General features: G+C 46.4%; 1 protein-coding gene across 2 annotated transcripts; it reads left to right on the top strand.

The window, feature by feature from the left end:
• Nucleotides 1–31: 31 nt before the first annotated feature.
• On the top strand, nucleotides 32–22740 carry DYNLL1 (dynein light chain LC8-type 1). Of its 2 annotated transcripts, none has more exons than XM_036823930.1 (3): nucleotides 32–139; nucleotides 20636–20773; nucleotides 22315–22633. In XM_036823930.1, exons 2-3 carry the CDS (start codon nucleotides 20642–20644, stop codon nucleotides 22450–22452), a joined length of 270 nt encoding a protein of 89 aa, XP_036679825.1. In that variant the 5' UTR covers nucleotides 32–139; nucleotides 20636–20641; the 3' UTR covers nucleotides 22453–22633. The 2 variants fall into 2 exon arrangements, with proteins under 2 accessions (XP_036679825.1, XP_036679824.1); XM_036823929.1 differs by lacking the exon at nucleotides 32–139 and adding an exon at nucleotides 20263–20423 and having other exon boundaries at nucleotides 22315–22740.
• The last annotated feature ends 272 nt before the right edge of the window (nucleotides 22741–23012 follow it).

A 23012-nucleotide genomic window follows, 5' to 3' on the forward strand; every position in this document is an offset into this window, starting at 1 on the left:
GGCAAAAGGAATCCTCTTAAAGGGGACGCGGCTGCGACGACTGCGCGTGCGCGTGCGTCCCCTGTAGGTGCAAAGTGGGTCGGGGGGCGACAACCGGGAGAGAGCTTGGAGTCAGGCGATTTGGAGTCAGTTCCCGAAGGCAAGTCACTCGCCAGCTGCGTCGACTTGGGCAAGTGACTCAGGCTCCTTGGGTCTCAGTTTTCTCCCTCTGTAGCGCTGTCTACCTCACAGGGTTTTGTGAACATTTGCTGAGGTGACACGGGTGTAGCGCTCAGGGTGGGCCCCGCGGGCCGTCACTCCGCGTGCAGGGAGCCGCAGGAAGTCGGCCAGGGGCTCAGGCTGACCCCGCAGCGGACTGAAGGAGTCCTCGACGGCCTCAGGTCTGTAGCCCTCTGGACCACCCTGTCCCTGTTTTACAGTTGCTTAGAACCGAGGGTGTTAGGTGGATTAAAATGGGTGTAAGAGACCTGAGATGGGCTCCATAACTGGACTTGAAATTTATCGGAGACAAGGAGGGAGTAAAAGAATCATTACTGGGAATTCCCTGGCGCGCGCTTCCACTGTAGGGGCACGGGTTCTATCCCTGGTCGGGGAACTAAGATCCTGCAAGCCGCGCGGCGTGGCCAAAAAAAAAAAAAAGGATCATAACTGTAGCGACTGTCACTATAGAGTGCTTCCCGCGAACTGTGCTTTTAATCCTCACGCAGTATGGAGAGATTCCAATATTACAGGTGAGAAAACGGAGGTATCATAATGGGGTCAGGATTAGAACCCAGAGCCATGCTTCCAGCCTATGCGCTGAGTCCTTCAGAATCTCGGGAGCTCAGGTAGACTCCCACCTTGGAACGTTTCCACATTTACATTCCATTGAATGCATTTACATTCAGGGCAGAGCATTGAACCTGGGGACGTTACAAGAATGAGGTCTTGCATCTAGAGTCTTGATCTAAAAAGATTTTTCATGTTAAACATGAAACCTCTGGGGCTTCCCTGGTGGCGCAGTGGTTAAGAATCCGCCTGCCAATGCAGGGGACTAGGGTTCTAGCCCTGGTCCGGGAAGATCCCACATGCCGCGGAGCAACTAAGCCCGTGCGCCTGCTCTCTAGAGCCCGCGAGCACATCTACTGAAGCCCGCGTGCACCTCAACGAAGAGTAGCCCCCACTCTCCGCAACTAGAGAAAGCCCACACGCGCAGCAATGAAGACCCATGCAGCCAAAAATAAATAAATAAAATAAATAAATTTGTTTAAAAAAAAAAACCTCTGTGGATTGATGGATGGGTAGATACATGAGAAAGCAAATACAGTAGAACGTTAACTAGAAGGTGGGTTAACTAGTAGAACTAGTAGAATCTAGATGGTGGGTGTATTCAGTGTGTTCACTGTACCATTCTTTCAACCTTTCTATATATTTGAAAACTTTCATAATAAAATGTTGGGGGGAGTTATGAAACAAAGACAAACTCTGTTAGTGCTAGCAATAGCAAGAGAATAAAACCAAATATTTAATTTGTAAATTTATTTATTTATTTATTGGCTGCGTTGGGTCTTCGTTGCTGCTCGCCGGCTTTCTCTAGTTGTGGCGAGCGGGGGCTACTCTTCATTGCGGTGCGCTGGCTTCACATCGTGGTGACTTCTCTTGTTTCGGAGCGCGAGCTTCACTAGTTGTGGCACACAGGCTCAGTATTTGTGGCTCAGGTGCTCTAGAGCGCAGTCTCAGTAGTTGTGGTGCACGGGCTTAGTTGCTCCGCGGCATGTGGGATCTTCCCAGACCAGGGATCCAACCTGTGTCCCCTGCATTGGCAGGCGGATTCCTAAACACTGCGCCGCCAGGGAAGTTCCCTGATTTCTATATTTTTATTTGTGCTTTTCTGTGTTTATGAAATTGTCTGTAATTAGCATGTACTACTTTCATAATTGGAATAAAAAAATAAATTATTTCTAAAATAAAACAATCAGAACCATCTGTTGTATTCTGGATTATGTAAAACTTCTAGTTGCTCTTTCCTGGCCTTCAGAAAGCAAGCAGGAAAGAGCCCTGGCCAGAGTATGTAGGAGCTTATGTATCCTAAAGGCATCCTAAAGTCCAGATGCCTCCTCATTTGGGGGGGTGCTTAGGTGTACTAAAACCACCCTCTGAGTCCTACCACTCCTACGTGATTGTTGCCTGGAATGTGCTGGTGGAGACAGTTGGGTAGTCTCCTAGGGAGAGAGAGGTGGAGTCAGCTAAGTGACCTAACAGAACTCTAGGTGTAAATAGTAATGATACAACTCGTCTTGTGCAAAGTCTTGCAGCTTGTGATCACCAAAGAAGTTCATATGTAGCCTAGAAAATGTGCCCAGATCTGGGGATGTGACAAGTACAGCCTTTCTGGATTCGGAGGAAGGCAGCTAAATCGCTAAGAGGCGTCATCCAGGGAACCCCAAAGGTGGATTTTGTTTCTGTGAGCCCAGATACTAACCTTTGCAAGTTAGAACCCAAATGAAGCCCAAATTATGGCCTAATGCTAAAGAGGCCCATGGACTCCATTCTCTACCAAGGCCACAGATGCTAAGCAGGGACACCCTTTTGAGCTTTTGCTCATCTGGTTATTCAACATCATCAAGTACATGCTATAATTTAGGCCCTGGTTGCATGCAGTAATACCATTCTGTCCTCAAGGTGTATATTCAAGTTGTTATTCAAACAGTCAATTTAGAGCACAGTTGTGATAAGGGTAAACTGCTGTGAGGCCACCTAATGCAGTTTTAGAGATTATAAGGGAGGCTTCCAGGAGGAGATATTTAGGTTGAGCCCTGAGGGACCAGTAGGAGTTAACCGTAGGGAAGGAGAAGGCTTTTTAGACAAAAAGGACAGCATGAGCAATTGCTCAGATCATGAGATTATGGCAGACCAGGGGCAACCCCCACCTCCCTACAGTATGGCTGGGGCAAAGAGTTCAAGTAGGAAAATGGAGGGCAAAGGAGCTGAGGCCGGGGCCTGCAAGGCCTAGTAGACCGTATTATGGAGTTTGGACTCTACTGAGGGCAGTGAGTAGCCATTGAAGGGTTTTAAGGAGTTATGTTGGGATGAGACCTTCTCAGAAGGAAGTGGCAGCTGACAGGATGGGAGATAACAAGTAGGGGAGGAGACTGAGAGCTAATTTGAATGGAGGGTAACTGCAGGATAGTAGGGAAAGGAAAGAGAGTCAGGGAGAGAAGTGGCAGCAGCTGCCATTATAGGGAAACTTGGGGAAAGAGGAGAGATAATTAAAGGGTCAGTGTAGGAAGTATTGCTGTGTAATCGCAGTGTAAGCCCCCTCCTGTGACTTCATTAAAAAATCTGCATTATCCATTAATGAGTTTAGAGTTGGATTCATATTGTTCCGGGAAGATATGACAGTGTGCTCAGATTAGCCCAAAGGTGAGTATAGGTAAGAACAGGGATAGCCCTGGGTGGCCTATTGACTAGTAGGTTACATGGGGAAGTAACATGGGATTGGGTGCAGGGAAACACCAATGGGGAGACCACTGCCGTCATCCAAGCAAGAGATGCCAGTGGTCTGATGTAAAGTGATAGAGATAGATACTAAGGAGATGAGATATTCCAAAGACAAAAATCATAGGACTTGGAGATAGATTGGTCGTGGGAGCTGAGGAAGGAGGAGGAGTCCAGGTCGATTCCCAGGTTTCTGGCTTGGGGTACTGGCTAGGCAGTGGTATCGTTCTGAGACAGGGAATAAAGCAGAAGGAACTGATCTGCAAGAGGATGAACAACGATGAGTTCAGATACGTGTGGAGGAGGTAAGAAGGAAGGATAAGAAGTGTGATGGCTCTAGGCTCTATGTGCTCTCTCCGAGAACAGAATTCCAGGTGCATGACCAGGTGATGGTGGATGGGCACTGGAGTCCTCTGATACGTGGGATAGGCCTGCCCTTCCCACAGGGTGGGGCTTTCACTTAAGCTGTATGGGAGCTCAATAAAGTTCATCATTCCTAATATGATGATAAGAATGGCACCAGTGGGATTGTCTTCAGATTGAAAAGAAGCCTTTGGCCTTGGCAGACTGTGAAGAGTTAATGCATTTCCCACAGCAAGCCATTTACTCCCTACTAGGGAGTAGGGCAGTGCCCAATAAAAAAAAATAATAAAGCAACACTGGGGATAAAACATTCTACGAACCTGCCCATCTGGTTTCCTCCCTTTCCCTATGACATCAGTCCCCTCTGGCATCCAAGCAAAATGTTTTCTTCTCTGCCAGCCTCAGTCATGAGCTTCTCCCAGACCCTGGCCCTTGGGAGCAGTGGGCAGAAGAGGAAGTGATGGGGGAGTAAACCATCGGTGGGAAAATGAGTCATCTCAGAGAAACTGGTCCAGGCTGGCAGAGAGGGCTTGGGCTGGGTCGCTGTGGAATGTGTTTCTGGCCACTGTACCCTAGGAGCTTTCTGTCATTCTTTGCCACTTTATTTGTGCGATGGAGTAAAATGAAACATTCTGGAGAGCTACATAATTAAGAACTGAGCCGTGCAGGAGAGGAAGGGGACAAGCAGCAGCAGAACTAGGAGATCTGGAGAGAGTGTGGAAGGGGGTGCAGAGAGCTTTAGGGAAGCAAGTGCCATGTGTAGGTGGATGAGAAGAGAAGAAAGATGGGAAAGATAATTCAAGAAGAGTTGCAGTACATTGTGACTATTTGGTGTTTTCTTAAGAGACTGCAGAAAATCGGTAACATTTTCAATTATTTTGGGGTAATGAACTGATGTTTCTTTGAATGTGGCCAGACAAGTAGGAACACGAGGGCCTGGTTTCATATGAGGTACATCTAAAGCAGTAAGCATGCTGAAGCTGTAGCAGCCTCATTGCTTCATTTTTGCCAACTTGCTGTATTTTGAGATGGAGGCCTCAAATAGCTTGTCATGTCAGGGCTGCTTTTTCTCGCATCCGTGGGCTGCAGGGGTCAGTGAAGCACTGCCTCCCCTCCCAACCCCCCCACGAAAGTTGTAAAAGTTGAAAGTTGTGAAAGTTGTAAAGTTGGATGCAAAATATTGCACGTGAGCAAGATAGTCTTGATTCTGGAAGAATATTCACGCAGGGCTATCCAATAGAATTTGCATGATGATAGAAACATTCTCTATCTGAGTGCAATATGGTAACCCCATGTGGCTACATGTAGCTCTTAAGCACCTGAAACGTGGCTGCTACAGCTGAGAAACCGAACTTTTAATTGTATTTAACTGTAATTAATTTTGATTTTAATAGCCAAATGTGGCTAGTGGCTACCATACAGGACAGTGCAGTTTATCATTTTCAAGGGTCTGTAAACCTATACCCCCCAAACTACCCCCCAGAAAAGTTAAGAACCACTAGGACCAATCCCTTTATAGCCCTGTTGTGTTGGCACATAGTAAGTGTTTAATAAACACCTGTTAATTTTTTAACTAGTACTTAAAGAAGAGTAGCTCTAGCTCCAGAAAAAGGGAGCTGAAGTACAAAATGACAAATGGGCTTCTCAATTTCACCAAGTTTTATTTTCTAAGCCCTAAGTTCCTTACCCTTGACCCAAAACTTTTCCCTAAACATTTTCCACTCTGTCACATACCTTGGAAACTTATTTTATGGCACAGTGAACCAGAAGCACAAGCAAAGGGTGGAAGGGGTGTGAAAAGATTAACAACAGTGCTGATAATGTTTTTTGATGCAGCAAGAGGATGCACTGATTTAATAGAATCCTAACGCTTTTGCACTCAATCTTGTACTAAGCAGATTTTAAATGAACTGCATCGATATAATTTGGTAACAGCACCTCAAAAGTAAACACATTCCTTAAAGGTAAAAACAAATATGGGAAGTACCTGCAGATTTTATAAGAGTGAAAAACAAAACAAAAACAAAAACAAACCCCCAACCTTCGAAGCTGTACCTCCCCCAGTGCTAACATGTGCACAGTAGCTAAATTTCCTTCTGTCTGGCTGAGGCTGGCTCTCCCCCTCAGCCAGCACATGTGCAGGGCTTCTGTGAATGTCACATTGACAAACGTTCCCTGGAGCTAGGCAGCTGGGGACCAGTTTCTTTTGTTATTCCCTCCTTCTCGTGGGCTGCCAGTTTTTTTTGTCATGGCACACTCCTTGACAGTGCCTGCAGGAGACTAGGGTTTTTTCCCTCGTGGAACACTCTGACCCCAGCTCTAAAAGCCCAGGCTTGTGTATGTGGCATCTGGGACTTTGGTGGTTTTCCCCACTCCTTGCCCACTTGACATTTGTTCATTCATTCCACTGGGTATTTACTGAGCCGCAGAATAGCCTGGCTCTGTGCTGGGCGCCAGGGACACAAGAGTTATCAAGACCCCCACTGTTCACAGACAAAGGGGCAATGGCAATGGGTGCTCCTGCAGCTCTTAACCCAGAGCTGAATGGGGTGTTCAGGGAAGACTTCTTGGAGGGAGTGGCTTCTGAGCTGAGACCTGACGTACCAGCTGGTGTTAACCAGGTACATGAGGAGAGAAGAAAAGCATTACAGGCAGAAGGAAAAGCATGTGCAAAGAAAGCTGGGACGACTTCTGTCGCTTTGGGGAAGCTACCCAGCTCAGCACAGTTAGGTGGGGCTGAGGAGTGTTCTTTCTTTCTCACTCTACAGCTGCCAGTGACTTAGGGTGAGAAGCCCTAATGTAAATCAGAGCCTGGCTGGGTTAGATTATACATGTAAATCCTAAATATTTCAGCTGCTCATACAAATGTTTATTGTATATCCCTGACTAGGATGATTGTAAAGGGGATGAGATAGGCTGGAGGGAGGGGAGAGCCTGAGGGGAATATAGTCTCACAGTCTCCTAGGGGAGCTGTGCAAAGCAAAAGGGTGCTTGTTTGGAAGCCAGAAGGAAAGCAGAAGAGAACCAAGCAGAAATCCAGCGATCCCTCCTGGGCCTGAGGAAGAAGGGCCGCAGGGGGTGCTGTATTCAAAATGCTAGGATGTTTATTAACAACTATAATTCCCTAAGGAACTGGAAGCATCCTCGAGGTCCACCCAGAGGGGACTTGCTACATGGGAAACGTGCAGTTCTGAATACCATGCAGATGTGAAAAAGAGCAAGTCCCTATACTTGGTTATGAAAAGATGTGCGAGATATTTATGGAATGCCTACTGTTGGCACTGCGCTAGATGCTAGGGTGCCAGCGGTGGAGGGGACAGTGTCTGCCTCCCAGAGAGAACCCCGTCTGCATCCCTTTATCTTGGCCTTTGTGATTTGCCTTCACCAGTCTCTCCCTCATCTCCCATTACTCCCAGATTGCCAGCTTCTCCAGGATCTGCTGTGTCTGAAAGCCTGTACCGCGTCTTGCAGGGGCTAGTTCTTCTCCTTGGAACATTGATTTCTCCACCTCTGCCTCCCCAGTCTTTAGCCTGACCAAATCCTCCTTGGCCTTCAGGTCCCTGACTTAGTAAGTTAGTATTCAGTGATGCCAAGACCTGTGTGACCCCAGCCTAGAACTTTCCTCCCAGTTTGTACCTCGGAAAGGCCTAGGTGTCCCCTACTGCTCCTTTCATTCCCTCAGTATTTTTGCCAGTTGATTTGTCTAAGCACATTCTAGAATCTTTCTATCAAGTTCTATATGGCATCTTCTAGTTTTTTTCATTGGAATGGTGTTATATCTATAAATTTACATGGGGAAAATTTTTCCATTCTTGCTGTATTTGGCCCTCCCACCCAGAAGTTTGGTATCACTTTCTGTTTATTCACATCTTTTTTCTTCTTTTCTCCTATTTGTGGCTTATAATTTTTATATTTATTGAAATCTATATCTGTAGCACTGTGCTGATACCCAGGGACTACCTGCGGTGTCTTTTTTTGACACCACCTCTGACACCAAATGTGTCGTTTTTCCACACCAGTTCTCCAATTTTCCAATGCCAACTCTGTGTCCAACAATTCACAACTACCCAGAGTTAGTGCAGACCCCCACAGGTTAAGGGCTTAGTCCCATAAGACTTACCCTCAGTTCAGATGCCAGCTGAAAATGGGGTTACCAGTCTACCCACACTTCTTCCAGGCTGACTATAAATTTGGGGTTCCTATAGACTGTTTATCCCCCAAAATTCATATGTTGGAACCTAACCACCAATGTGATAGTATTAAGAGGTGAGGCTTTGGGGAGATAATTAGGTCATGAATAGGATTAGGGCCCTTACAGAAGAGGCCTCAGAGAGCTCCCTCACCCCCTCTACCATGTGAGGACACAGAGAGAAGATGGCCATCTATGAACCAGGAAGTGGGCCCTCACCTGAACCTGCCCATGCTGGCACCCTGATCTTGGACTTCCAGTCTCCAGAACTGTGAGAACTAAATGTCTATTGTTTATAAGCCACCCAGTCTATATAATATTCTGTGACAGCATCCTGAACAGACCAAGACAGGAGTCATGAGCATGGAGGTGTTATTCAAAGCCTTGAAAATGGAAACTATGAGAAGTGGTCCAAAGACTGAGGCCTGGAACACTTCTTCCTTTAGAGGCCAGGGAGAAGAGGTGGAGCAAGCAGATGAAGCTGAGGAGGAGCAGCCAGTGAGCCAGGAGAAGAGGGAGAGTCCTGGGGATACTGGAAGCCAAGCGAAGAATGAGCTTCAGAGAGGAGGAGAGCAACTGTGACAAGTACATCAATGAAGGACGCTGAGAACTGGCCACTGGATTTAGCAGCGTGGTGGTCACTGGTAACCTTGATAAGCTGCTTTGGTGGAATGGACTGGAGAGTGAATGGGAAGTGTCTTAGTCTGTTCAGGCTCCTACAACAAAATACCATGTGCATCTCATTCAGTGTCCACTTCCTCTACACACAAAACGTAAACTCCATGAGGACAGGAGCCAGGTCTGAGTTGCTCCCTTTCATGTCCCTAGTGCCTAGATGGGGGCCTTGTACCAAGTAGGTGCTCAATAAGTATCTCTTGAAATAATGAACAAGTGACTAAGACACAGGGCAGGAACTCTCAGTGTTTATCCTCTAATTGGCCAAAGCACTTAGGCAAGAAAAAATTAAATAAGTAATGGAGCTTTTCTTCGGCAGGTGCTGAGGGAGGTACATCTCTGTACCTAGCACCTAGCTCGGGGCCTGGCGCACAGTGAAAGCTCAGAGAATGTTGCTAGCTGAATAAGCATTACCTCTTATATCTGCACGTACTCCTCCCATTGGTGGTGATCTCATCAAGTCCCATGGCTTTAAGTGTCATCTATAATCTGATGACTCCCCAAATTATAGGTCTAACCTGGACCTCTTCCCAGAACTCATATATCCAACTGCATTTTTTTTTCCAACTGCATATTTGACATCTCCACTTGGAATGTCTAATAGGCATCTCAAACTAACATAGCCAAAACAACTTTTTGTTTCTCTTTTGGCCAGCCTTCCCTATCTCAATCCATTCTTCCCATTGTTCAGGCCACAAGTCTTGGAGTCATGCTTAACTCCTCTCTTTCCCCCACACCCTGCATTCAATTAATCAGCCAATCTGTCAGTTCCACCTCCAGAATATATCCAGAATCCAACCACCTCTCATCCTACCGCTGCTGCTACCGTCCTGGTCCAGGCCACCATCACCTCTCACCTGGACTGTTGCAGTAGCCTCCTCCTGGCCTCTCTGCTCCCACTGGCTTCCCCACACTCTATCCTCCACCCAATAGCCAGGTCATCAAGGCTTGGCTCAAATGGCACCTTCTCAGAGAGACCTGCCTGGAAACCTCTATTTAAGACAAGATCTCTCACTCTGTCCCCTTTGGTTCCCTTAGTCTATTTTTATCCATTGAACTTAGCAGGGTCAGACATATTTTTGCTTGTTTATTATCTTTATCCTCGTTTTAGAATATAAGTTCCATGAAGAAGGGATTTTGCCTGTTTTGTTCTCTTGTGGATCCCTAGTAGGGTTCTGGTCACCAATTATGATGGAGTTTCCCTCATACCAACAAGCAATTCTCTGGACACCAGCTGGGTGTCCTACAATTCAACTCAGTTCTGACACCATCTACCTGGAGATGACATCAGAGTCCACTGTCAAGGGTTCAGTCCTACAAGACTGCCCCTCCCCCCACTTAAGATGCCAGTTGCAAGCCCAGGTTGTACTTTTGACCAACTGGCTATAAGTCAGAGGTGCCCACGGCCCCCTCCTTGAGTTCAATTAATTTGCTAGAGCAGCTCACAGAACTCAGAGAAACATTTTACGTACTAAATCACTGTTTGTTTGTTTTAAACATCTTTATTGGAGTATAATTGCTTTAAATCACTGGTTTATTATGAAAGGCTGTAACTCAGGAACAGCCAGATGGGAGAGACACAAGGTATGGGGAAAGGGTGGGGGGGCTTCCGTGTCTTCTGCAGCACACCGCCCTTCCTGAACCTCCATGTGTTCACCAACCTGGAAGCTCTCTGAACCCTGTCCTTTTGGGTTTTTATGGAGGCTTTATTACATAGGCATGGTTGATTAAATCATTGGTCATTGGTAATTGAACTCACTCTCCAGCCCCTCTTCCCACCTCAGGGGCCAGGGGTGGGACTGAACGTTCTAAGCCTTTAATCTCATGGTTGGCTCCACTGACAACCAGCCCCACCTTAGGTGCTTTCCAAAAGTCAGCTCATCAGCAGAAACCCAGTTGTAGTGGGAAGGGGCTTGTTATGAATAACAAAACACTCATTTCACCTTTATAGCTCTGAAGTGATTTCAGGAACTGAGGACAAGAGACCAAATGTTATAACAAAAGATGCTTCCATTGCTCTTGTTATATTTATATATAACAAGATATATATATATATATATATATATATATATATATATATATATATAAATATATAAATATATAAAATATGTTTATAATATATATTTCTTAACTAAATCATAATGTCACAATCCCCAGCATCCAGAACAGTGACTGGCACCTGGTTCTCTCTCAGCAATCATGAATGAAGGTCTGAATGAACTCTTGAGTTCTGGAGAGTCAGGTTTTCTTCCAGTCAGTGAATAAGAATGGAGATGCCAGAAATCAGATACCAACTGCTTGTTCCTTTGTCTGGGGCCCTAGAATAATTGAGATTTAACTTGGGGCCACTTTGCATATAATTAAAGAGTGACAGCAAGGTCACCTAGTGAGTCAGAGGGGGCTCCTAGAGCAGACTCAAGTCCTGCCTCATAGTCTATGCAGGAGGGAACTTGTTCTGTAATTGTTGGACATCCCATCCCTTTGTCTGTAAGTAAGCCCGCCTGCCTTGTGGTCCTTACACAGGGCTGTGAGTTTGGGATCTGTGGCATTCAGACTCAACCTAGATTATTTATTTATTTATTTTTTGGCCACACCGCTTGGCTTGTATGATCTTAATCCCCCGACTAGGGATTGAACCCGCGTCCTCAGCAGTGAGAGCGCTGAGTCCTAACCACTGGACCGCCAGGGAGGTCCCATCCTAGATTATTTAGGGCACTGGTTCTCAACTAGGGGGCAATTTCACCCTCCAGCGGACATTTGATGCTGTCTGCAGACTTTTATTTATTTATTTATCTTTGGCCGTGGGCTCTAAGTTCCCCAACCAGTGATTGAACCTGGGCCCTCAGCAGTGAGAGTGCAGAGTCCTAACCACTGGACTGCTAGGGAATTCCCTGTCTGGAGACATTTTTGGTTAATAACTGGGTGTGCGGTGCAATTGGCATCCAGTGGTTAGAGGCTAGGGATGCTGTTAAACATCCTTCAACGCACAGAACAGTCCCCCAACAGAAAACTTTCTGGTCCAAAACGTTGGTTCTGAGGTTTAAGAATCCTGGTTTAGGGTACCATTAATGATAATTGGTAGCCAGTATCATTGACCTTTGCCATGTGCCAAGTCCTATACCACCTACTTTATATGCACCATCTCAATCTCCAAATTGTCCTTGAGAAACAAGGACTATTACAATCCCCATTTTACAGGTGAGGAAACTGAGGCTCAGAGAGGTAGAGTCACTTACCTAGGGTCAGACACCTTAGTAGGGGCAGGGTAAGGCCGCACACCCAGGTCCGCCTGGCTTCAAAGTCTGTACTTTTAGCCTCTACTCTGGGTTTTCTGCTTACTGATTGGGAGCTGAGGGGGGCCCACTAGGCCTCTCTGGACGTGCCTGAATTTATCTGCTGCCCCCCCGGACAGGGGGCTGAGCAATCAGGCTTCGGAGGTATCTGTCCATTCAGGCGAAGCTTGGCTATGGGCCAGAGGGAAGCTTTTTCTTCCCTGAGTTGTCCCAGTCTGTCTGGCCTCACTCTCCCTGCACTGCAGTACAGTACTTGGCTCCACAGCTCAGTTCCCCTGCCAGCCCCGGGCTAGTGCCAGCCCTTCTCCATAGGAAGAAAGCTTCTAGATTCAGACCAAGGCCTTGCACACTCTCCCACTGAGCCTCTCCTTTCTGTACAGGAGTTCTTGAATCAACCCTGGGGACTGCAAGGTCACATTCCTCACACTTCCTTTCAGGTAAGGGAGGGCTGGAGCTGCTAGGTTGGTGACAGAACTCATGGTCCAAGAAAGCGCTTGAGGTCCCAGAAAATCTTGGAAAGTGATTGCTGGGCAGGGCTGGGAACAGTGCAGTCCTGGGCCAGTGGCAGGGTGCAGGCTATGGCTTTTTCTAGCTTGTTTTGGGACCTCCAGTCCCTGCAAGAAATCCCTCAGTGTGCTTGTGAACAAATCCAAAGGGCTTTCTGAGGGCCCTGGGAAAGTCTGATGGCTAAAGTACAAAGAATTTGTTCAGAGAAGATCAAGACAGTCAAGGACCAATCTGGGGTCAAATTTGAGAGGAAACAACTCTGAATTAGTTTGAAAAATCCATTCTTTCTTCAGTCCATCTATCCATCCATTCATCTATCCATCCATTCATCCATCCGTCCAACATATATTTAGGGAGCTCCCAGCAGGAGCCACGGATGCTGAGAGTCTCTGGGGACACACATCATCTCCCTTTGTCTGGGGAGGTGAGGCAGCTCAGAGGTTTCATCTACCACGTGGGACTGTACAGTCAGACAGAGCAGGGTTCAAATTCCAGCCTTGTCATTTCCTAGCAATGTGACTTTAGGCAAGGGACCTCACCTCTCCGCACCTCATTTTTCCTCATCTGTGTAATGGAGAGATCAACAGCTCTTAACATCCACCTTATAGAGTTGTGAGAAGTCAAGGAGATAATGTGTCCCAAATGCTTAGCACATAGTAAGTTCTCAGTACATAACAGCAGTAGCTACCATCTTTTGGACCTTGGCTAGGTCTTTTTTTTTTTGGGCTGCACCGCACGGCATGCAGGATCTTAGTTCCCCGACCAGGGATCGAACCCGTGCCCCCTGCAGTGGAAGCATGGAGTCTTAACCACTGGACCACCAGGGAAGTCCCTGGCTAGGTCTTTAGATGCATTATTTAATATAAACCTTGCCACCACCCTACAATGAAGGTATTATCTCCATTTAAAAATCAGGAACCTATACCTCTGAGAGGCTAACTCGTAGGAGGGCACACAACTTAGGTTCTTCCCAAGTCTGTCTCATTCCAAAGCCTATGATCTCAGAAGCTTTGCCTCCCTCTAATGATGATTTCCAGTAATAAGAATAGAAAATGCATGTTTTCAGGCTCAGAAGGGTTCTCAAGAAAACTTAGCAGCTAGGAGTGGAATATAGTGAGTTGCCCAGACATGTGATGCTACAGAACCCAATTGATGGGCCAGTTCAGTGGGACCTGGTGAGGGAATCTTGCATTCATTCCAAGAGTATAGGTTATTCTAGAGCAATTGTTCTTTATCCTCCTTGGGTTCTGAATCCCTTTGTGCCTCTGATGAAAGGTATAGATCCTCTCCCTGAAAAAATGCCTGTGAGCACAACACACATCTTGTGCATAATTCCTGGGGACTTGTAAAACCTTCGCAATCCATCTACCGGACCCCCTTTAAGAACCCTCTGCTAGGGCAGCGTTTCCCAAGTGTGGGACACATATCACTGGCGGGGTCCCAGATCAGTTTAGCAATATGAGGACAAAACGTTTTATATTATAGTATTTGTTTATATTTTATGGTTACCTTCTATTTATGATGAATGAGACTAGTTTTCTGTTTATGGTAATAATATAAATTGGCCTTTTAAAAATACTTATTAAAAATAGGGAGTTTAATTAAAGAAAAATATTGAAGAAATAACAGTAGAGGTAGGGTGCGGGTATGGCAAAAATCATGAGGATGATTTAGGAAATGTCTCTGGGGTTTCTTCTTGGTGGAGTCATAGTGGGTTTACTCTAGCGTCATCTGAATTTCCAGAGGACCCTGGAAATGACCTATTCTTGGGCTCTCTACGTTGATGGCATGGTTCTGATCAACCAAAAATGCTGTTGCGTCTCCACTTTCTTACCTTCCCATGGAATTCCCCTAGTGCCTATGATGAGATGAACCCTCCCTGCTGCCAATCAAAACTACACCAGATACTGTCCTCATGCAGATCTAAGTGCAAGCATTTTGGTGCCATACCCATTCATTTATTCAGCAAACACCATGTGCCAAGTAGCAAGCATAGGCCATGCTCCATTCAGGCCCAGAAAGTGTGAAATCCCCAGCACCCAAGGGTAAAGCCAACTTGTCTGAGGTGATGGAAAGAGCACTAGATTTGGAGTCAAACAGACCAGGATCTTAGAAATCTGGTTCCATAACTAACACGCTGTGTAATCACAGGCAGGTCCTTTCCCGTCTGCTGTGGTTGCTTTTCTGACAACTTTTTTTTTTTTTTTTTTTTTTTTGCTGAGCCGCACAGCTTGCAGGATCTTAGTTCCCCAACTAGGGATTGAACCCACGCCCTCAGCAGTGAGAGCTCGGAATCCTGACCACTAGACCACCACGGAATTCCATGACATCACTTCTGATACTATGTTTGTTTGTTTGTTTTTCTAACACCAAATACTTATTTTTCCACATCAATTCTCCAACATCCACTGGGTGTCTAACAATTCAGTTCTGACGCTGACTCCCAGAGTTAGCACAGACCCACAGGCTAAAGGCACAGACCCACAAGACTGCCCCCACTTCAGGTGCCAGCTGCAAATGGGGTGCCCAGGTTACCCTCACTGTGCCCAGCTGACTACAAATTTGGGTTCCCACAACCACTTCCTCAGGCTTGATAATTCTCTAGAATGACTCACAGAACTTAGAAAAGTACTCTCTACTTACTATTACAGATTTATTATAAAGGATGCAACTCAGGAACAGCCAAATGGAGGAGATGCATAAGGCAAGGTATTGGGGGGTAGGGTGGTGCAGAGTTTCAGTGTCCTCTCAGGGTGCACCACCTGCACAGCACTTTATGGCTTTGGAGTTTTTATGGAGAATTTGTTACATGGGCATGGCCACTGGTGATTGAACTCAATCTCCAGCCCCTCTCCCCTCCCAGGAGGTCAGGAGATGGGGAAGGTAGGGGAAGGGGACATGGGTAGGAAAAGGGGGCTGAAAGTTTCAACCCTCTAATCATATGGTTGTTTCCTCTGATGACCAGCTATCTAGATATATGAAACTATCTGTATATCTGAAGGCATCTTGCCTCCTTCCCCCCAAAGAGTCACCTCGTTACCTAAACTCCAGCGTAGTTGATAGGGACTCATTATGATAACAAAAGATGCTCTTATAACTCAAATAATTTCAAGGGTTTAAGAGCTCTGTGCCTGGATCTTTGGACAAAGACCAAATACATATATATATACGTTTTATTATACTTCTTTGAGTCTGTCTTCTGGTTACAAAAAGAGAGTATTCAGCGGAATAAAAGGTTGCCAACTGGAGGCCCATAGGCCATATCTAGACTGCACTGTGTTTTAAGAAATGAATTTGTGACCAACATTAAAATGATGATATTTCCCATAAAAATAATTCAGATTTCTGGTCTCTCTTGAAAATCAGATGATTTTAGCAACACTGGGTCAACAATCCCAAATGGCAACATCTGCCTGGCACCTTTTAAAGGGCTTTTCTAGGGACTTCCTTGGTGGTGCAGTGCTTAAGAATCCACCTGCCAATGCACGGGACATGGGTTCAAGCCCTGGTCCAGGAAGATCCCACATGCCACAGAGCAACTAAGCCCGTGCGCCACAACTACTGCGCCTGTGCTCTAGAGCCCGCTCGCCACAACTAGAGAAAGGCTGCGTGCAGCAACGAAGACCCAATGCAGCCCAAAATAAATAAATAAATAATTTTTTTTAAAAAGGGCTTTTCTATTTGCCACAGTCCCCTCCACTCCCTATTGTACCACCTACCTCACCTCACTCATTAATGTTACCTGCTGGGCTTCTGTACTTCTAAAGCCCTTTCAAACCCCCAAACCCATGATATTGGAAAGATTAGGTTACTGTTGACTAGAAACTCCTTGAGGATGGGGCTGTAACTGACTCTGGGTATATATTTCAAGCATCCAAATCCTGCACAGAACATTTCATTTACAACTAGGGGATATTTATTTCCTGCCTCACTGTGCGATAAGCAGATAGGAAATGAGAAATGATTCTGCAAAAATAAGTGGTAACAGAATGAAAAAGGCCGTTGGTTCCTAGAAATAATATCCCTAAAAGGTCTCTTGGGGTTAAACACAGGCCAGAAAAGCATGAGTTTCTTTTTTTTTTTTTTTAATATTTATTATTTATTTGGCTGCGTCAGGTCTTAGTTGCCGCGTGCAGGATCTTTGTTGGGGCATGCGTGATCTTTAGTTGCGGCACACGGGATCTTTTAGTTGCGGCATGTGGGCTCTCGTTCCCCAACCAGGGATCGAACCCAGGCCCCCTGCATTGGGAACACGAAGTCTTTATTATTTTATTTAATTATTTTATTTATTTATTTATTTATTTATTTATGGCTGTGTTAGGTCTTCGTTGCTGCACGCGGGCTTTCTCTAGTTGCTGCGAGCAGGGGCTGCTCTTTGTTGTGGTGCACGGGCTTCTCATTGCAGTGGCTTCTCTTGTCGCGGAGCACGGGCTCTAGGCGTGCGGGCTTCAGTAGTTGTGGCACATGGGCTCAATACTTGTGGCTCATAGGCTCTAGAGCGCAGGCTCAGTAGTTGTGTTGCACGGGCTTACTTGCTCTGTGGCATGTGGGATCTTCCTGGACCAGGGCTCGGACCTGTGTTCCCTGCATTGGCAGGCGATTCTTAACCACTGCGCCACCGGGGAAGCCTGGGAACACGAAGTCTTAACCTGTGGACCACTAGGGAAGTCCCAGCATGGGTTTTTGATAGTGCTCTTCCTTCACTTTTTAAAGATTTATTTATTTATTTTTGGCTGCATTGGGTCTTCGTTGCTGCGTGCAGGCTTTCTCTAGTTGCGATGAGTGGGGGCTACCCTTCGCTGCGGTGTGCGGGCTTCTCATTGCAGTGGCTTCTTTTTGTTGCGGAGCATGGGCTCTAGGCTTGCAGGCTCAGTAGTTGTGGCGCAGTGGCTTAGTTGTTCCATGGCATGTGGGATCTTCCCAGACCAGGGATCGAACCCATGTCCCCTGCATTGGCAGACGGATTCTTAACCACTGTGCCACCAGGGAAGTCCCACTTTTTAAAAAAAATTTTTTATTTATTTATTTATTTATGCTGTGCCGGGTCTTAGTTGCTGTGTGTGGGATCTTCGTTGTGGCATGTGGACTTCTTGGTTGCCGTCTGCATGCGGGACCTTGTTCCCCGATCAGGTATCAAACCTAGGCCCCCTGCATTGGGAGCGTGGAGTCTTACCCACTGGACCACCAGGGAAGTCCCTCTTCCTTCACTTTTAAAGAAAATAATTAGGGTCAAGAGCTGGTTGAGATGAGCAGTAAACACAGAAGATGCTCGGGAAGGCAGGTGCTACAAATGGAGAAAAACCTACAGGCATTTATCGAGCAAAATCCTCTTATCTGTTAGAAAACCTTAACATCATCCCATTTCAAACTCCTTTTCTTCAAAGTTATTAATAAGAAAAAGGCACACTGTTTCCTCAGCTAAATGTATTAAAGTAATATTGAAGTTAAGAGAATGGACTTTAGGGTCATCCAGACCTGGAATTTATTCCTTTATTAACAGCTTGACCTTGTGAAAGTCAATTTCCTAATCTGTAAAATGGGGATATAAGACCTGGAATTCTTAATTCAATGCATATCTAAGTCAGTGCATGCTATGTGGCAGACGCTGAATTCGATGATGAAGATGCAGCAGTGATGAAGACAGGCAGGGACAGATAGACAATAACTGAGCAAATAAATACATGAGATAATTCATGTGAATTTATTCTGAAGGAATAAATGAGGCAAGTACAATGGAGGAAATAAAAAAGTTACTTCAGTAGAGAGTAACTGAAGTGTGGTGGTAGGGGGTAAGTAGAGATGATTCTTTAGGGAAGGAGGCATCTGAGCTCAAATCTAAATGAGCAGAAGTTATGCCAGGAGGGAGATGGGAGGAAAGGGGTCCCAGGCACAGCTGTTGTGAGGAGCAACTGAGTAAATGCCAAGCACTTGGTGATAGGCAACCACTCAATACACAGCTGCTGTTCTTATGACCTCATCCCCTTTAACGACTCTCAGCTCCTTCTGTTCAAACAAGGAGAAGCTGGCCAAGCCATAGATCAGAGGGTTTAAAACTATATACATGAAAAGTAAAGGCCCCCAAGAGAGATTCAGGTTCTGGCATCATCATTAGATTCCATAGTTCTGAATCATACATCCAAGTCAGGTAGAAGCACTAACCCAGACTCACTCCTGTTGCCAATCCAACTTCTTCCCCAACAGCGACTCCGTGTAGAACTACTTTAACTCCTCCAACCCATAATCCCACCACTGGAAACCTGAAACTGGGAAAAGTCTCTTAATTTGATTTAATTGATATGCATATGTTGTACCCGAGTTTCTCATTATTCCCAGCTGGTTTCTCTTTGGCATTGTGTGCCTCTGATCAAATTGTAAGGGGCTCTGGATTAATGAGAGTGGGTGGTCAAGTAGAAACAGGCAGAAATGTAAACAGAAAGCTTCTGGTTACATGATTAAACTGATAACTTGTTTATGGAAGTTCAAAAACACATTTTAGGCATTTAAGGGTTGGTTGTTCAAAACCTTGCCATGACTCTTGGGACAGTTCCATAAATTGACAGCTATCGGTAAGATTCTTCCAGCCCTTACTATGTGCCACAAGTTGTGCTGAGAACTTCAAATGCATTAGTTTATTTAATACTCTCAACATGCCTATGAAGTGGTTTCCTTTTATATTTAGTCCCTTTACTAAATTAGTTTTCTAATTAGATTTGTTTTCTAATCCCTCAGATTAGAAAACTGAGGTTCAAACAGCTAGTAAAATGACAGGGCTAGGATTTAAATATTTAAATCCAGATCTGATCCTGCTCCCCAACCCCACCCCAAGTCCTTGCTTTTTTAAACACTTAGTGGTTAGTCTCCCTAAACCAGAGGAAATACCTCTGAGGGATGCCATTCTATTCATTAGGGCACCTCCGCCCTAGAGGTAAATCCCCACCAAGAAACTCCCACACAGGAAAGACTGCCTCATCTGAGCAAGAAGCCCCACCCTGGACACACACCACCGGGATCAGCACTCCCAAATCCACCCGGAGGGCCCCCCACCCCCTTAAATGAGGTCTGCATTGCCCAGCAGGGAGACCCCACTCTCGGGGATAATCTCTTAATTCATAAGGAAACCCTCTCCCATTTCTGAGGACCTCCGACACCCCCACTCCCATATTTCAGAGGAGGTCCGGCTGCATAATTTGCATGGCCCAATGCAATATGAAAATGTGGCGTCCCTTGTTTAAAAAAAAAAAAAACGAATTTCAAAAATGAGACAGCAGAGCATTAAACCAAACCCTGGTGCTCCTCTTCTGCGACTGCACGGATCACTTGCCCACGAAGCCAGCCCTGCTTAAGAGATACCCTTCTAGTGAAGCGATTGGCTACCTCAGAAAGGGTAAATCCTTCCGACCTGGGATGGGAGGAAGGGACGTAGGATAACCAACTTCCAAAGACAATCCTTATTCGAGAACACACTCTGGGACAACCTCCGTAAATTTGGAATCACTTCTCTTGACCTGGGCGGAAGCTTCCTTCGCACCTCTCTAGCCGCTGGGCGGTCCTCGCGACCCCACCCCAGCACCACCTTCGGGGTGTTTGGCCTCATCTCGTGCGGCCCATTGCCGGGGCAACCGACGCCGAGAGCGGTGCATTGTGGTCTGCAACAAAATGCGAGAGAAAGATCCTGAGGGAACCATTGAGTCCATGGGCCAATGGGAGAGTTCCGGGGGCTGTGTCAAGCCAATAGGGACGTTCGGTGAGGGGCGGGGCCGGCGGGAGCAGGGCGGGGCTTAGGTACTAGGCGGCGGCGGGTGGCGTGGGGCTCCATAGATGCGCCACGGCTTTAGTCAGGACCGCTTACCTCGACGGGTCTGAGCCTCGCCAGCCCCTCCCCCAGGAGACCGTTGCAGTCGGCCAGCCCCTGCTCTTTGGTGAGAGACTCGGGGGGGTTCCACTATCTGGCTTCGTCCCCTGCCGGACTTATCCCGCCGTTCGGTCCGCGCGGCCCGCGCTTCCTGAGAAGTGGGGTGGGGGGTCGTCCCGGGGTGGCGTGGGGCGGGCGGAGCGGCCCGGGGAAGCTGGCGCCTCGCAGGCGCAGCCCATACCCCAACTCCTCACCCTTTGCCCGGGCCTCGCCCCCCAGGTAACCATGTGTGACCGAAAGGCCGTGATCAAAAATGCCGATATGTCGGAGGAGATGCAACAAGACTCGGTGGAGTGTGCTACTCAGGCATTGGAGAAGTATAATATAGAGAAGGACATTGCGGCCCATATCAAGAAGGTGAGGACAGGGCGCGGGCGTGGGGTTTCGGGCGGTTTGCGCTCAGCTGGGGCGAGTCACAACTTAGTTCCTTCTCTTCGATCCTGCGTCCCCCGAGCAATGGCAGAGATACTTGGGGGGGGGCACGCAAAGTAGCGCGGGTGTAGAGGTTTCCAGAAAAGGACGCAAATGAATTTTGCGCTTCTCTTGAAGATCGGCCCCTCAGCGCTCGAAGTTTTTTTTTTTTTTTTTTTTTTAATTACCCAGCTCCACGGGGAAAGCGCCACCTAGTAACGGTTTCTAGGATCAGGCAGCAGCGGTTCCCCCTTCTGCATGATTGCTGCGCCCAGGATCCATCTGGGTGCTCGAGAGGGGGGAGCTGCGTGGGTGTTTCCAGCAGGGCCGAAGGGAGATCTTGCCAGCCTTCAGTGGGGAGTCAGTCGGCAGTTGAGGGAAAGTGGGTGGTAGTGATGGCTGGGTACTAGGTTGGGGGATTGGTAAATGGCAGTCTGTAGAAAGCTGGCAGGCCTGCCAACTTCTCGAGCTATGTTTTCTAGAAGGGAAGGAAGCTGGCAGCCTAAGCCGTGGGAGGGTTCCAGTCGAGAATGAGAAGATGAAAGACTTAAGATGGAGCAGAAATAAATACCTTTTTGACAAAGGCAGCAGCAGTGCGTTGGTCTAGTTTGTAAGAATTTTATTCCCCTTAATCTAAAAGACGTTCTTGCTGTGTACAATACAATAGTAGCCAAATTTTGCTTAACTCACCAGAGACTTGTAGTACTTTCATAGAGAAGGACTAGCTTTGGCCCCTGCCTAGAGCTACCCAGTGAAGCCTAGAGCCTCTGGGGGTGGGGAAAATAGGGAAAAGTTGTTACTGCAATTTGCTCTCCTTGAGGACCAGGTGGTAGATGAGCACTATCAGGATAGATGTGGGAAGAAGGGCTATTGACAGTAAAGATAAAATTTGCCCAGGTAGCTGTCAGGTTCTGCTTCCAGCATTCTTTTTATAGGGACAGTGGAGTGCCAAGTGTCTTGTCCGTTTAAATTTTGATCCACAGTGGTTTAGAAGCTCATTCAAGCTTTGTTCTTTTGGAAGTCTTTTGTTTTCAATAATACTGAAATGAGTTATAATGGGGGTATTTTGAGCTAAATATTTACTGTTTTCTTGGCTTTTGTAGGTGCATGTCGTACAGTAGGAGGATAGTTTGGCTCTGTTTAAAAACTAGAGGATAAACTAGAACTAATGTCACCTGCTGTTAATGAATAAGAATATTCTAGAAGTTATGAAGGTGTAATTGCCATGATAACAAAGCGCTCTGTCTCTGAGGCTGCCCTTTCTGACTTTTACCTCCCCAGCCCCCATTCCCAGCTTAGCTCAAATTGCAAGTATGTTTGCATTAATGCACCATGTAGGCGATTTGGAGCTGAGGAACATTCTTTCATTCTAAGAATTTGCAGATGCTGACGTTCCTTCTTTCTGCTCTGCTTATCTAGGAGGCAAACTCTGACCTCTGGTTTAGCACTAAAATTCTGTGTTCTTTTTCTCCTCCCCTTCCCCCCAGGAGTTTGACAAGAAGTACAACCCCACCTGGCACTGCATCGTGGGGAGGAACTTCGGTAGTTATGTGACACATGAAACCAAACACTTCATCTACTTCTACCTGGGCCAAGTGGCCATTCTCCTGTTTAAATCTGGTTAAAAGCATGGACTGTGCCACACACGCAGTGATCCATCCAAAAACAAGGACTGCAGCCTATCCAAATACCAGAGACTGAAACCTTCAGCCTTGCCTAAGGGAACACCTCGATCTTTATTGTGTTGTTTTGTACAGGGCATTCTCTGTACTAGTTTGTTGTGGTTATAAAGCAATTAGCAAAACAGCTTACATTTGTATTTATTTTCTATTCCATACCTCTCTGCCCCATGTTTTTTCTCTTCAAAATCCATTCCTTTAAAGAAATAAATGTGTTGGAGAAGTGTGCGTTAATAACGATTTGTTCAAATAATCTAGGGTTAAAGATGGCCTATTGTTTGATCTTGGGTAGCTTGGTGGGGGTGATTCCTTGAAGTTTCTGTGGGATATAATAGACTAGCCTATTCAACGCTCTTGAGTTTCATTCTTGCCCATCCTGCTACTGTTACGCATGGAAGAATACTACTCAGAAGTGCATGTTGAGAAATGCATGGCAGAGAAACTACTGAATTAACTCTTACTCCTAATCTGATGCTTTCCTTAAGTGCTCATTTTGTTAAAAGATA

The sequence above is a fragment of the Balaenoptera musculus genome, chromosome 14 (assembly GCF_009873245.2).
Source record: "Balaenoptera musculus isolate JJ_BM4_2016_0621 chromosome 14, mBalMus1.pri.v3, whole genome shotgun sequence".
Lineage (NCBI taxonomy): Eukaryota > Metazoa > Chordata > Mammalia > Artiodactyla > Balaenopteridae > Balaenoptera > Balaenoptera musculus.